Source organism: Panulirus ornatus, chromosome 25 (assembly GCF_036320965.1).
Source record: "Panulirus ornatus isolate Po-2019 chromosome 25, ASM3632096v1, whole genome shotgun sequence".
In the NCBI taxonomy this organism is placed as follows: Eukaryota; Metazoa; Arthropoda; class Malacostraca; order Decapoda; family Palinuridae; genus Panulirus; species Panulirus ornatus.
Genome location: NC_092248.1, coordinates 7827046 through 7844055, shown reverse-complemented (window position 1 = coordinate 7844055; position 17010 = coordinate 7827046). Strand labels below are relative to the sequence as shown.

The 17010-nt window shown below is 38.6% G+C and overlaps 1 protein-coding gene across 40 annotated transcripts in view; it reads left to right on the top strand.

The window, feature by feature from the left end:
- Positions 1 to 17010, top strand: part of p120ctn (adherens junction protein p120) — a 203644-nt gene that overhangs the window by 177574 nt on the left and 9060 nt on the right. For 36 of the 40 annotated variants that reach the window (XM_071677437.1, XM_071677436.1, XM_071677425.1 and 33 more), the window contains 4 exons: positions 6454 to 6706; positions 12256 to 12485; positions 13033 to 13269; positions 15313 to 15405. In XM_071677437.1, coding sequence (XP_071533538.1) covers positions 6454 to 6706; positions 12256 to 12485; positions 13033 to 13269; positions 15313 to 15405 — 813 coding nt within the window. The remainder of the gene's footprint in view (positions 1 to 6453; positions 6707 to 12255; positions 12486 to 13032; positions 13270 to 15312; positions 15406 to 17010) is intronic. The other 4 variants (XM_071677409.1, XM_071677401.1, XM_071677408.1 and 1 more) reach the window with 1 other exon arrangement.

Here is a 17010-nt window from a genome sequence, read left to right as displayed (position 1 = left end):
TGAGGGTCAAGTCAATTGGGAGGTGAGTTTGAATGGAGAAAAACTGGAGGAAGTGAAGTGTTTTAGATATCTGGGAGTGGACCTGGCAGCGGATGGAACCATGGAAGCGGAAGTGGATCATAGGGTGGGGGAGGGGGCGAAAATTCTGGGGGCCTTGAAGAATGTGTGGAAGTGGAGAACATTATCTCGGAAAGCAAAAATGGGTATGTTTGAAGGAATAGTGGTTCCAACAATGTTGTATGGTTGCGAGGCGTGGGCTATGGATAGAGTTGTGCGCAGGAAGATGGATGTGCTGGAAATGAGATGTTTGAGGACAATGTGTGGTGTGAGGTGGTTTGATCGAGTGAGTAACGTAAGGGTAAGAGAGATGTGTGGAAATAAAAAGAGCGTGGTTGAGAGAGCAGAAGAGGGTGTTTTGAAATGGTTTGGGCACATGGAGAAGATGAGTGAGGAAAGATTGACCAAGAGGATATATGTGTCGGAGGTGGAGGGAACAAGGAGAAGAGGGAGACCAAATTGGAGGTGGAAAGATGGAGTGAAAAAGATTTTGTGTGATCGGGGCCTGAACATGCAGGAGGGTGAAAGGAGGGCAAGGAATAGAGTGAATTGGAGCGATGTGGTATACCGGGGTTGACGTGCTGTCAGTGGATTGAAGCAGGGCATGTGAAGCGTCTGGGGTAAACCATGGAAAGCTGTGTAGGTATGTATATTTGCGTGTGTGGACGTAGGTATATACATGTGTATGGGGGGGGGGGGTTGGGCCATTTCTTTCGTCTGTTTCCTTGCGCTACCTCGCAAACGCGGGAGACAGCGACAAAGTATAATAAAATAAATGAATAAATAAATAAAAATAAATATATATTATTTTTGTATCTTATTTTTTATTATATTTTGTCTTTTTCTTTCTTTCATACTATTCACCATTTCCCACATTAGCAAGATAGCATTAAGAACAGAGGACTGGGCCTTTGAGGGAATATCCTCACCTGGCCCCCTCCTCTGTTCCTTTTTTTGGAAAATTAAAAGAAAACAAGAGGGGAGGATTTCCAGCCACCCGCTCCCTCCTCTTTTAGTCGCCTTCTACGACATGCAGGGAATACCTGGGAAGTATTCTTTCTCCCCTATCCCCAGGTATATTTATTTGTTTTGCTTTGTCGCTGTCTCCCGCATTAGCGAGGTAGCGCAAGGAAACAGACGAAAGAATGGCCCAACTCACCCACATACACGTATATATATATACACGTCCACACACACAAATATACATACCAATACATCTCAATGTATACATATATATACACACACAGACATATACATATATACACATGTACATAATTCATACTGTCTGCCTTTATTCATTCCTATCGCCACCTCGCTACACATGAAATAACAACCCCCTTCCCTCTTGTGTGTGAGGTAGTGCAAGGAAAAGACAACAAAGGCCACATTCGTTCACACTCAGTCTCTAGCTGTCATGTAATAATGCACAGTCTCTAGCTGTCATGTAATAATGCAATGAAACCGCAGCTCCCTTTCCACATCCAGGCCCCACAAAACTTTCCGTGGTTTACCCCAGACGCTTCACATGCCCTGGTTCGATCCATTGACAGCACGTCGACCCTGGTATACCACATCATTCCAATTCACTCTATTCCTTGCACGCCTTTCACCCTCCTGCATGTTCATGCCCCAATTAGTCAAAATCTTTTTCACTCCATCTTTCCACCTCCAATTTGGTTTCCCACTTCTCCTCGTTCCCTCCACCTCTGACACATACATCCTCTTCTTTCATCTGTTTCCTTGTGCTACCTCGCAAACGTGGGAGACAGCGACAAAGCAAAATAAATAAATAAATGTATATGTTGAAATTTATAGGTATGTATATGTGCGTGTTTGGATGTGTATATATATACATTTGTATGTGGGTGGGTTGGGCCACTCTTTCGTCTGTTTCCTTGCGCTACCTCACTAATGCGGGAGACAGCGACAAAGTATAATAGATAGATAAAAAATATGTGTGTGTGAGAGTCTTTGTGTGTGTGTGTGTGTGTGTGTATGTATATATTTAAACGTATGTGTGTATATGTGTGTGTTTATGTATCAGTGGATGGGTTGTTCTTTGTTGGTTTCCTGATGCTACCTTGCTCATGCAGGGGATAATGATGCTGTTTCCTGTGGGATGGGGTGTTGACAGGAATGGAAGAAGGCAAGCAAGTATAAATATGTACATATGTAATTATGTATATGTCTGTGTGTGTCATTGATATTTTATTATTATTATACTTAATCGCTGTTTCCCATGCAATTGTGGTAGTGCCTGGAAACAGGTAGGGGAGAAAGAATACTTCGCACGTATTTCCCACTTGTCGTAGAAGGCGACTAAAGGGGACAGGAGCATGGGGATGGAAACCCTCCCCTTTTTGTATTTCAGTTTTTAAAAAGGGAAACTATGTGTGTATATATATGTATATGTTATGTATATGTGCATGTATGGGCGTCTGTGTGTATATAAGTGGATGGGCCATTTTTCTTCTGTTTCCTGGTTCTACCTCACTGATGTGGGAAACAGTGATCATATATAGATATATACACATACATTCATACATACATATACATATATACACATATGCATATACTAGATCGTGCACACCACTGTGACTTCATGCAATATATGTATCCACATGTACATATTTAAACTTTCTTTTTTTCATTCTTGATTGCTGTTTCCCATGTTAGTGGCAGGCATGCAGTATACATATACACATATACATATTCAAACTTTCTTTCATTCTTGATTGCTGTTTCCCATGTTAGTGGCAGGAACATGCAAAGGCCACATCTTCTCACACCCATTCTCTAGCTGTCATGTAATGCACTGAAACCACAGCACCCTGTCCACATTTGGGCCCCACAGACCTTTCCATAGGTTACCCTGGACCCTTCACATCTCCTGGTTCAGTCCAATGACAGCACATCAACTGCAGTACCTCACAAGATACTTTTACATAAACTCAAAGCACATGGAAGTGAAGAACTCTGTACATGGATCAGAGACTGACTTACTGGAAGAAAGCAGCATATAGTATTAAACAGTGAAGACTCAGATTGTCTAGACATAACAAGTAGTTTGCCACATGGGTCGGTCCTAGGTCCAGTTCTTTTCTTAATATGCATTAATGACCTAGAACTCAATCTTATATCAAAGATCTCCATATTTGCTGGCAGTACTAAACTAGGAGGTAGAGCTGTAAACAGGCAGGACTGTGAAATGATTGAGAGAGATATTAACTTACTAGCAGAGTGGTTAGATGGTTGACAAATGAACTTTAATGTAGACAACTTTAAAGTTATGTAGTTTGGAGACAAGAGTATACATTATGACTACAAACTCTCTTGACTAAAGTGAATGAAGAAAAGGATCTTGGAGTTGTCGTTAGCAGCAATCTGAAGTATACTAAACAGTGTCAAACAAGTGAAAAAGGCACTTGCCAGGAACATAGATAACAAGACACCAGAAACAATTTTCTTACATTGTAATTCTCTAGCGAGACCACACCTCAAATATGGAATCCAGTTTTGGTCCCCAAACTATAAGAAAGACAAAGGAAAATTAGAGCAAGTACAAAGACTGAATTCAACAAAATTGATCCCATCCCTTAGAAATCTGGTATACAAAGGGAGGTTAAAACGATTGGATGTCTTCTCCCTTGAAAAACATAGACTTTGCAGTGATTTAACCCAGGTGTTCAAAATTCTGAGCAAGTTTGATGAAGTAAATCATGAACATCTTTTCAAAATACAAGAAAATATGGTTACTAGGACAATTGGAATAAAGCTCAAAGCTAAGAGATGTAATGCGGACATGGGAAAAGTTTCTTTTCCTATAGGTATGTTGAGCATTGGAATAAGGTACTGTGAGACCTAGTGAATGCTAAGACTATAGATACCTTCAAAATTCGTTTAGACAAATATTTTATAAATTCATTATATTATGATAAAGATGTCAGAAAGAAACTGTAAAATGACAGTGGTAATGGGAACACTAGAAGGCTAATGTGCAGCATTAGGGAGTCAGTGATAGCTTAAAAAACTGCAAAACGGAAGTACATTTTCTTGTCTTTTTTTTTCTTTCTTTCTCATGTATACCACATTGTTCCAATGCACTTTCACCCTGCTGCAAGCTCAGGCCCCAATTGCTCAAAATCTTTCTCGCTACATTCTCCCAATTCCAATTTGGTCTTTCCATTCTCCTTTTTTGCTCCACTTCTGACACATATATTCTCTTTGTCACCCTTTCCTTACTCATTCTCTTCTTGTGTCCAAACCATTTCAGCAGACCCTCTTCTGCTCTCTCAGCCACTTTCTATTGCCACATATCTCTCTTACTCACTCTTGTTACTCACTAAATCAAACCGCCTCACACCCACATATTGTCTTCAAACATTTCCAACACATCCACCTTCCTCTGCACAGTCTTATCTATGTATGCCATGCCTCGCATCCATGTAATATCGTTGGTACTATTATTCCTTCAAACATACCCATTTTTACCCTTCCAGATCACGTTCTCTTTTCACACATTCTTCAATGCTCCTAGAAGATAGTGCAAGTCACACTGACACAGGTTACCGGTGTTCACATTGTCAGAAACACTAGTCTCAGCAAACAGATGTACAATGATTTCACCCTGTGAGTGTTATGTGCTTGTACCTTCAGTAAACCCTAGCCATGTACTGCCTTTGAAAGAAAATATATGGGGAGTGGACCAAGTTTTTTTGCAGACATTAGATGGCACATTTGGTCTGTTACATGGTTGAAGAAATTTAGTCCATGCAGATGTTTATTGATAAGAATGGGACACATTTAAAGAAGACCTGTAAATGAATATTTACCATCAGGAAAACAGCTGCTGGAATCTCTATGTGAAAGGGACTTATACCAGAGTTCCATCTTAGGAGAATAGTAAAGGAGAAAAACTGTTTGCTGGGAAAGCAGAGATGGTACAAAAATCAATAGTGCTAAGCTGATAAGAAAAGGCAAGAGGCCTTAGATTTGCCTGTCATGGAAGAGGGAAGAGTTAAGGGTGACCTGATCACATCCTTTAACTTTTAAACCTGATTGATGATGTTGGTAGTGGACAGTTCTTCAAAAGATGTAGGGATAGAAAAACCAGAGGACGTACTATGAAAATAAGCTGGAACGTAGATTTTTTTTTTCCATAATTGGTGACAAATGGATAAGCTGAAAAGGGACGTGATTTAAGTAAACAGGATACAAAAGTTTGAAAGGTTGCATGGTAGTAGAAAATAGCCTAGATATGGGGTCGTATGAGTGTAAAACCCTCCCAGTACAGCATGCATAGGTAATTATACACAGAAAAGAAAAAACTTACGTATATGTTTATACACAGAAGGTTAAGCCTTGTTACACATATAGGGTTAAGAATATAAAGCTCTGCCCATAATACAAAAAATAGTTACATACACTACAAAAAAGTAGAGTATTTTAGACCCTTTTTTTGCTTTATTTCTTTTCTCAGCTTCACAAGGTAGCACTAGAAACAAGCAATGGCTTATTTGCTTACATCTATTCTCCAGCTGCTATGTATAATATACTGAAGCCGAGCCTCTCACAGCACCCCATAGTTTATCTTGACCACTTCTTATACCTTGGTTCAGCTCCCAGTGTACCACATTGATCCAGTTCAATTTATCCAGTGCATGGCTCTCATATTTTAGACATACAAGTATTAAATGTTCATAAATTTGAAGAAAATATAATTTCCAGATTTCCCAGTGTTCACAGCAACTTAAGGAAAGAGAAGATATGGGTCTTTTGTCTGCCCTTTTTCTGGCATGTCGATTTTTCTTATTTTTTAAAATAACTACTTGCAATGAATTCAGAGATCATAAGATGCAGTAATATGTAGAGAAAAAAAGATATTGCATGATTATTTGGTACCAAATGAATGCTCATAATTCTTTCTTAATGAGTAAGCAAGCAAAATATTTTGATACACTTTTCATGATCACACAGTATTGCTTAGTAATGGTTATTGCACTGCTGCACAGGTTCCCTGCAACCATAGTTTTCATGAGATTTACTTCCATAAAGTAGTCTAGGAATCAGAAAATGTTTATTCTCAGTGGCTCGTTAAAAGATCAGAATCTTATGATTACAAGTTTGTGGGATTTTTGTAAGCTAGAATATGTTACTGTTTGTTAGGAATTAGACTAGGAATACTCTGTAACTTTTCCATTATATTTTTAATTTGATTATAGTCAGGATTGAAAACACTATGAACAAATGGCTGTTGTCTGTGCAAAGTAGTATTTATTTTTAATATTATTATTGTTAACACATTATTTTTTCCCAAGGGTACATTAATAACTCATTTTGTAATCTTTAACTTGAACACACTCGTGTCTCTAATTGTTACCTCTGCACATATGACAGGTGGTAGGGCCATATTTGGCATTACTGTCAGACTGCAGTAACCCAGAGACCTTGGAAGCTGCTGCTGGTGCATTGCAAAATCTTGCTGCTTGCTACTGGCAGCCAAGCATAGATGTAAGAGCTGCAGTTAGAAAAGAAAAGGGATTACCCATTTTAGTAGAGTTGTTAAGAATGGAAGTGGACAGAGTAGTGTGTGCCGTTGCGACAGCCCTCCGCAATCTTGCCATCGACCAAAGAAACAAAGAGCTTATTGGTAAGATTACAGAGAAAACGTTCTTTTTAAACTCAACTTTCTTTAAGTTCTCAAGTGATAATGATTGATTGATATATATTATGAGAGTATTGATACCATTTAAAAGAACCAGATTACCTAAATTTCACTGTGTAAGATATATGATTTATATTGCTGTTACATTTTACAGATGAACTGGTCACATGCATGCATAGTTTCTTCAAGATTTTTAATTTTTGTTTTATGGTGTATTACTGAATCTTTGATTTAATGGGCTTTGAATAATCAATGATAATCATGTTTTCTGCTCAGGACACTGAAACATAGGGACATGTACTTGAGACCCAGAGCCACAGTAAGAGTTTATAGAGTGCTAGGCTATTTTACTTGATTTGAGGAAGACAGAGATAGAATGAGGCCATGAGTAGGCATGAGAAACAGCGCAGATTTTTGTTGATAAATCTCTACTTACACATTTATGCTATTTTACTTGTTTTTAGGAAGACAGAGGTAGAAAGAGAGGTCATGAGTGGGAATGAGAAACAGCACAGATTTTTGTTGATAAATCTCTGTTTACATACACATCTATTCAGTGATTTTATGTTTATTCAGATTCAGTTATTTAGAGACTGGCCAAGCTTTCATCATTAAGGGTGTGGTGGTGAGGGAGGGTGTGGTAGCCAAGAAGGGAGAGACTGGTGGAGGGAGTGCCATGTGATTGAGCTTCTCGAGTGTTGAAATCGTAAGTTTTGTAAATTGCATAGGCTTTGATTACTCCAGAACTACTAAGGCTTTGCAGGCCGCAGTTTATGATGTGCCAGGATAATTACTGCTTGGATTCTGTTTAGGATGAATAATTCTCTACGGTATGATTTCTATGAAGCCCTCAGTGAAATGATGCACTGGTACCTATTACTTATTTTTTAGACTTGTTTTAAGTGACAAAAAAATCATCAACCATTCCACAAGCATTTCTCAGTTCATATGCCAGAGATACATAATCATGATATGAGGTACACCTTAGTACAGTAATTTCGAGGAGTTTGATTGGACTGGTCCAGCATATGATACTGTTATCTTTCATTTGTGGGTAACTAGACAGAGGCAGGAGTGATTGTTGCAAGCAGGACAAAAAGCATTCTGAAGTGTTGAAGCTAACTTTGAAGTTGTTAAAGAGCACATAATAATATCTGAAGCCTCTTAGAGGATAATACTTCTCAGGTCTGAAGAGTAATTTGAAGTAAACATCTGATGAACATTAGAGATAGCCAGCTTTCTAAATGGGTGGGTCATGGTGAAAAGGTATTGTTGATGCATATGATCTCGCTGATCTCATGTCTGATAAGAGAACCAAGATTATAATAAAACATATGGTGATCATTGTAAAGACAGTGCCAACTCCTTTCCTTGGAGAGTATGTATGAAGGTGGTGGTGGCTCTGCAATTCATAATCCATATGATTAGAACAGATGGTTTTGTTATGTGGCAGCCACACATTTGGTAGTTACTCGTAGGCAGCCAACTACCAGGGAGGTATATTAACCACCTGAGTATCTGGTGTGTTAGTGATGGCTGCGGAGGAAACCAACACCTCATTGATTGTTAAGTTGCACTCCTCTGACCCAGGTAGCTGTCTTTTCTCTCTGCCTCACCCATATGTGGATGATTTGCATTCTGCCCACAGACATACACTCTCTCCTTGTTGTACATAACGCTTGACAACTCCTAACTCACACAACTCATTTTTCATGACTAGATTTTCATGCAGTGAGTACTCTTTGCTAGCCCTGCCTTTTGGCAAAATACTAGGAGCAGTAGATAGAAGTAGTAGGTATTGATATTTAGGCAGGAGCATTAGGTAGTAATAGCAGGTAGGAACATTATGCAGGAGCATTAGGTTTAGTAGTCAGTAGGAACATTAAGATGGAGCCTCTGCAAATACTGCACTAGAGTTGCCCTCTCCCAGTGGCCTGTTAAGGGTGAGGCATTAAAGGCTAAGAAGTGGCACTGGAGTTCCAGTTGGGAACAGACTTCGGAGCTATAGATAGATAGATAAACCACACAAGGTAGTGCTTCCTTTGCTTGCCATATATGGCTTAACATATTGTTCAGGATAGACCCCTTTTCATCTGGTAGATATAGAAGTGCATTAGCAAGTATCACCAAAAGTAAATGATACATTTTGAAAAGTGGGGGAAAAAAGTCAGTAAGGATCTGTGAACTAGATCAGTATGTTATTTGCATGAGGCAACCTGCTGTCAGTGAGTTGAAGCAGGATACATAAGGCAGTCAAGAGAAGCCTCAGAATTAGTATGGGGCATGGTTGTAGCTGGTTGACTGGTTTTGGTGGATTATACATGATTGCTGGAAAATGTACTCTAGCAGTTGAGGCCAATGTTCATTATTGTTACCCCAGTCCTATTATCATTGGTCATATGATGACTGCTCAGAATGTGGATTTTGTAATTATTTTGATAATTCACCTCCAGAAATAGGAGCCGGCACCCATATGACCTATATTCATTTTTGGTCAAAGCTACATATCTGGAGCATTTAGAAACAGTTTAGAAACTGTAATAAAAACACTGACATCATATTTCAAAGATCAGTTCTGTAAATTTTTGTAACAGTTTACTTTATCATGCGCTGAATGCACTGTTAGGGAACACACTGGCCAGAAAGAATCCACTGTCAAAGATTATTGAGATTCATATGTTTCAGTATCTTTTGAATGGGAATTGTTCTCTAACATTATATGAGAACAAAGCTAACTCTGACAGATTAGCACTAATATCATTGCAAGCCTCTCAAAGGGAACATTGCCCTCCTTGTAGATAGACAAACTTTTTCCAGGGGTTTCAGGAAATTTGCAGTTTTTATAAACTCATTGACTCCTAAGGTTTAAGCAAATATACCACTCTTCCTCCACCTTGCTCGCCATCTACCCAACTCTCTTCCTGTTTTTCACATACACCATTTATCCCCCCTTTGCTCTTCAAAATATTCTGATGATATACCCTACACCTTCCTCTTACCATTCCCTTTCTGCCCCTCTCCCCATCACATTAATCAAACATAAGCCAGTGTTGTGGCTTTGTCTCTTGGTCACTTGATAAAGCTTAACAGAGTGATACATTTTTATTTAGATAAAGACTTTTCCTCTAGTGTTTTCCCAGAAATATATTTGAATCAGGTAACCCTTGCAGTAAGCGTAAAACTTTCAAACCATCATTAGGCAGCATGAAGCTTACCTTGCGTGATGATAGATGGGAGCTTCTGAGCTGTATATGCTAGAATCTTTAAAACCAGATGTGTTAAATCTCCTGGTTTACAAGATCAAGGTTTCAGACTTGTTGCATTACTTTTCTCAATTACTACACCTAAAACACATCACTTCCTTCAGGTCCTCCTCCTTTAAACATAAACTCAACCCATCTTTTCTAGCTCCACAGCAGTACCTCATTACCTTGCTTTTGTTTACTTTTTCTCAACATTTATCTTTCATGCACACTCCTAGACTCTCACACCAGCTTCTGGAGTTTGCATTCGGGAGCAAATAGCAGCTGCTTCACTTCCCATTTGCTTGCACCCCATGCATACCTACTTCCTGAAGCATGGGTGGGTATTTGTAAATAATTACCTATTTGAACTGCACATGGAGGAAGTTTTAACTCATGGAACCCCATACCCCATACCTTCACCTTTTCTTCAGTCATACAGCTTTTTAAAGTTATGTTTGCAGTCTACATACACAGTCTTATAATTCAGGTTTTTACATTCATGCACTACTCATACAGTGAAAATCTAACACTTATTTTCTTAATTTTATGTTGTTGCCTCTGGTTGTACTTAAGTTTTATAAAGAACTTTTCACTGTTCAGATCATCAGACAGGTTTGAAATCTCAAAGGCTGTGATCAGACCATCCCATGCTCTTCAATCTTCCATGGTGGCCAATGCCTCTAACTTTTCCCTTTGATTCAGTTTCTTAATTCAGGTGTCATCTTTGTTGGCCTCCTTTGGACTTTCAGTATTAGTTCCTTGTGCTTCTTTAATTACAGTGACCTAACCTAACCTAACCTAACCTAACCTAACCTAACCTAACCTAACCTAACCTAACCTAACCTAACCTAACCTAACCTAACCTAACCTAACCTAACCTAACCTAACCTAACCTAACCTAACCTAACCTAACCTAACCTAACCTAACCTAACCTAACCTAACCTAACCTAACCTAACCTAACCTAACCTAACCTAACCTAACCTAACCTAACCTAACCTAACCTAACCTAACCTAACCTAACCTAACCTAACCTAACCTAACCTAACCTAACCTAACCTAACCTAACCTAACCTAACCTAACCTAACCTAACCTAACCTAACCTAACCTAACCTAACCTAACCTAACCTAACCTAACCTAACCTAACCTAACCTAACCTAACCTAACCTAACCTAACCTAACCTAACCTAACCTAACCTAACCTAACCTAACCTAACCTAACCTAACCTAACCTAACCTAACCTAACCTAACCTAACCTAACCTAACCTAACCTAACCTAACCTAACCTAACCTAACCTAACCTAACCTAACCTAACCTAACCTAACCTAACCTAACCTAACCTAACCTAACCTAACCTAACCTAACCTAACCTAACCTAACCTAACCTAACCTAACCTAACCTAACCTAACCTAACCTAACCTAACCTAACCTAACCTAACCTAACCTAACCTAACCTAACCTAACCTAACCTAACCTAACCTAACCTAACCTAACCTAACCTAACCTAACCTAACCTAACCTAACCTAACCTAACCTAACCTAACCTAACCTAACCTAACCTAACCTAACCTAACCTAACCTAACCTAACCTAACCTAACCTAACCTAACCTAACCTAACCTAACCTAACCTAACCTAACCTAACCTAACCTAACCTAACCTAACCTAACCTAACCTAACCTAACTAACCTAACCTAACCTAACCTAACCTAACCTAACCTAACCTAACCTAACCTAACCTAACCTAACCTAACCTAACCTAACCTAACCTAACCTAACCTAACCTAACCTAACCTAACCTAACCTAACCTAACCTAACCTAACCTAACCTAACCTAACCTAACCTAACCTAACCTAACCTAACCTAACCTAACCTAACCTAACCTAACCTAACCTAACCTAACCTAACCTAACCTAACCTAACCTAACCTAACCTAACCTAACCTAACCTAACCTAACCTAACCTAACCTAACCTAACCTAACCTAACCTAACCTAACCTAACCTAACCTAACCTAACCTAACCTAACCTAACCTAACCTAACCTAACCTAACCTAACCTAACCTAACCTAACCTAACCTAACCTAACCTAACCTAACCTAACCTAACCTAACCTAACCTAACCTAACCTAACCTAACCAACCTGTAGGAGGAAGAGCTTGCTGTGTGTGTATGGTAAATTTTGCTCATCATGGCTTTACTTGTCAGGTCAAGGAATTGGCTTTAACCCACAATTAGGTACAGTTCAGATAATCATTTTTCATAATTTTTTCCTTTTAACCCTAGGTAAATATGCAATGAGAGATCTTGTTCAGAAGTTGCCATCAGGAAATACCCATGACAGTGGAACAAGTGATGAAACAATTGCTGCAGTTTTAGCCACTCTGAATGAGGTGATAAAGAAGAGTGCGGAATTTTCACGTTCTTTATTAGATGTTGGAGGTGTAGAGAGGTTGGTCAACATGACACGACATCGTGGACGATACTCTGTTAGGGTTGTCAAATTTGCCTCACAGGTGAGTCCTCGTAATGCAGAAATCTATTGATAAGAATGATTTGATGTAAGTTTGGGTTTCATATGCATGTATAGCATTCTTGAAAGTTGGACTTGAAGCTGTGTATTCTTGAAATTAGTATATACTTTGTGCTTTGTTTTTTCCCTTGCCCCATAATTCTTCAACCATAATTTTACTTTTTTTCAAGTATAGGATATTTATTCCTTTCCACAAAGCTGCTCCCATTCACAAAAATAGCACAATGTATGTATACCATTAATGGTTTGGCAAAAGTTCCACTAAAAATAAAGTTATACTATACTTAATACTGATTAAATGTTTTTGAGTCAGAGTCTAAACACACAAGATATTCATTTCAGTAAACCTTTTTATAACGGTTTTTTTTTGAGTGTATACTCAGTATAACTTAAAGAACTAGTCATTACCATATTTTTCCATGACACTGGGTTAATCCTGTTTATAGAGGTAAAGGTGGAGGATATTTGGGAGCCCGAGTGATTTCTTTTAGATAAGAAATAGATTAATCATTGTGTTTTGGTGTCTACAGGTGCTGTTCTCTATGTGGGGTCATCAGGAATTACGTGAAGTTTATAAGAAAGCTGGCTGGAAGGAGCAAGACTTTGTAAGTAAGAGTGTTGCTGCCCGTAATGCTACTCCAGGTGGTGCCAATTCCCCAACTGCAAATAACACCCTCAATCGGCCCATGGCCTCTCAAGGTGGTACTCGATATGAAGATAGGACCATTCAGAGAGGTCAAGCAAAATCTCATCAACGATACGCGCAGGTCAGTTTTCATGTTTTAATTTTCATCGCTTATTACCATAGTTATATGTAATTTTGTTTTCAGTTCATGTAGTGAAAATAAAGTTCATATTTACTTCCTAGTTTTCATTAAGTGTAAGGCATTTACTTGACTAGGTAGGATGAGTGATTTCAAGTGAAGGTGATCTGTAGCAGGAGTGTGTGATGTCACCATGGCTGTTTGCTTTGTTTATGGATGGGATGGTGAGGGAGTTAAATGCAAGGGTTTTTGAGTGAGGAGCAAGTATGTGGTCTATAGGGGATGATGAGGTCCTGGAAAGGCAGTTGTTGTTTCTTGATGACACAGCATGGCATGGTGGTGATTCATGTGAGAAGCTATATATATGAGTTGTTGTCTGAGCTTGGTAAAGTGTGAAAGGAGGAAGTTGGAGTAGATTTGAATAAAAGCAAAGCTTTACATTTAAAAGGACAGAGGGACAGGCTAGTTAGGGTGCAAGTTTGGTTAGAGAAAATTTGGAAGTGGAGATTTTTAGAGTCCTTTGAGTGGACATGGCAATAAGTGGAACCATGGAAGCAGAAGTTAGTCATAGGATGAGTGAGGGTTGAAGGTTCTTAGAGCAATGAGGAATGTGTAGAAAGAGAGGACATTATTTAGGAGGGCAAAAATGGATGGGTATGAAGGCATAGTAATCCCAACATTGTTGTATAGATTTGAGACATGGGCTATGGATGAGAATGTTGGGAGAAGGGTGGGTGTGTTGGAAATTAAATGTTTGAGGACAGTGCATGCTGTGAGGTGGTTTGATTGAATAAGTAACACAAGGGTAAGAAACAGATGTGATTGAGGGACCAGAAAGGAATGTGCTTAAATGGTTTGGACTTATGGAGAGGATGACAAAGAGGGTATAATGGTCAGAAGTGGAGGGGAAAAGGAGAAGGGGGAGATCAAACATATAACTGTCAGAAGCAGAAGGGAAAAGGAGAAGGGGGAGACCATACTGGAGATGGAAGGATGGAGTGAAAGATATTTTGAGTGGTTGGGGCCTGAACATTCAGGAGGGCGATAGATGTGCTCTTGACAGAGGGAATTGAAGTGATGTGGTGTATGGTGAGGTAGTAGTTGGTAGGCAGCCAATGACCTGGGAGGGATATTAACAGTATTACCCTCCTGGGTATCTGGAGGGTTAGTGATATCTGCATAGTGAGCCAGCACTTTAGTGGTTGTCAAGTTGCACTCCTCTGACCCAGGTAGCTGTCTTATCTTTCTGCCTCACTAACAAGTGGACTACTGGCTGTCTGTCTACAGACATACACTCTCTCCTTGTCATGTGTAACACTTGACAACAATTAACTCACACAGCTCATTCTTTGTAACTCTAGGTTTTCATGCAGTGAGCACTATGCAGTAGACCCCGCCTTTTGGCAAAATTGTAGGAGCAATAGATAGAAGTAGTAGGTAGGGACATTTAGGCAGGAGCATTAGGTGGAAACATCAGGTAGAAGTAGTAGGTAGGAGCATTAGATAGAAGTAGTCATTAGGAACATTAGTTAGGAGCCTCTGCAAACACTGTGCTAGAGTTGCCATCTGCCAGTAGCCTGTTAAGGGTGAGGCACTAAAGGCTAAGAAGCACCAGTGGAGTTTTTCAGTTATGGAGACTGTTGCTGTGGCCACCCCTTTAAGGGAGTTCCAATTGGAACAGGCATCAGAGACATAGATAGATAGATAGATGGTGTTTGGTGGTGACGTACTGTCACTGGACTAAACAAAGGCCCATGAAGCAGTATTGGCTTTACCCCAGGAGATTGAATACATGTGGTCTTTCCCATGCTGCAAAATTGGGACAGGACGTTACTTAAGAAAAATTTTATTCCCTCATAAGGTGCATAGATATATATATTTTAAAAACACCCTGTAAATGGGATTGGAGTTAAGATATACCAATAAGAAGTGATGAGAAACTTTGTTGCTTTGTAGTTTTTTGAATGTTTGAGTCATATTGTTGAAGTTTTTTACTCAAATATGGAAACAAAGTGTAACTAGACATTTTTTCTTTGTATTGGTCAGGGTCAAGAAGTGCCAATGGCAGACATGGGGTACGGTAGCAGTGGTGGGATGGTTCCTCCAGCCGGCGGGGTAAGACTGTATCCTCCTGTGCAGGTAGGTGACCTCCCCCACACCCACACCAACACCCACTTGCACAAGTAGCACTTTTGTTTCCTGTCATACTAATATTATCAGGTGGCATTGTAACTTCAGATTTGGTTTCAAGCAAAATTTTGGACATTCGTGATTTTGGAAACTTGTGGTTTTTACGTTCAGAATTTTGGCTATGTACAGTGCTAATTTTGGAAACCAATTGTAAGATGATTTCATTTTTCAGTACAAGATATTTTCTGTTCTTCAAATTCTTCAGATAAATTATGTACATAGTTATGACTAGCAATGTTTTTTCATATCTTCAAATTATATCTTAGACTTCTTTTTACCCTATTGACTTTACTTACGAGTAGTGGCTGATTAATTTGAAATTTAGGGCTGAAGTGAAAATTTGATGTTTTTATTGAAATCTGAATAACATAACTAAAAATCTAGCATGAGGAATAATGAAAAAAGTAATTGTAATTTATGTTTTTATTTAATCTCATTTATTAAACTTGTATTAGTTATTTCTGATTTTACTTTGAACACTACAACCTGTGACACATAGGGTAAGCCCATGATAGGAAAGATTAGATACTGTACCCACTATAATTTCTTTAGGTTCAGAATTAACATATTTGAATTGTAGGAAACATAAGAAATATGTTCATTGATAAGTACCTTTTGTGAAAAAGTTGATATTTTTTTATATTTCTGGATATTTGTCATTTTACTTATTTAGTGTAGTATTCAGTATTTAGAATTAGATTAATTTTCCTTTGTTGTAAAGAGATTGGATATGGTGTGTTACTCTTGGAGTCTTTGTACAAACTCAGGTTATTTATAGATTAACAGAGGATGTCATATCAACTTTTGAAACCAACTGTCCTTCTTAGGAAGTGCTTGTTAAATTTCATAGCTAAAAGGCATAGTAATTTCAGTGCGTTAGAATACTTAATCAAGTGACTTCCTCTCATCCAGTATGGAAGTACAAAAGGAAAATAAGTTATCATTGTTTCCCTTATCCAGAATGATCTGATTAACATTGATGGTGATACCTATAAGATATAGAACCTCATCTCTTCATATATGGTATTCCATCATCCCAAGCCTTTAGATTTTGTATAGTACAGGACTTAGCATAATTTGAATGTGGAATCAGAAGTGGCAGATGCAGTCACACAGTTCATGCTAGGGCAGTTATACTTGGTGAACGTAGTTATTTTTTTATGGTAAATGTTGTAAGTAATGTGTGTTGTATACTTATTAGTTTCCCTGTAGTTACACAGGTAAAATGTAAGATTTTTTTAAAGATAATATTTTTATTTGGAAACTATAAAGTTGTACAGGTAAAGTGTAGGATTTGATTAAAGGTAATAGTTAATTCAGATTTAAACTAAGTCGATTATTTTGGATAATAAAGAGTTGTGGCTTACCTTATTGCTCACTTTTCTTATTTATATTTTCTGATGACTTGTTATGGTGTTGGTGTGTGGTGCATGAAGGCAGGCATAGCAGCCAGCCCTGTGGGTTGCATGCTCTCTGTGACTAACATCACCAGCACTGTTGCATGACCTCAGATGGTGCACTCACTCTATAGTTTAAAGGTGTTGTATAAACTCC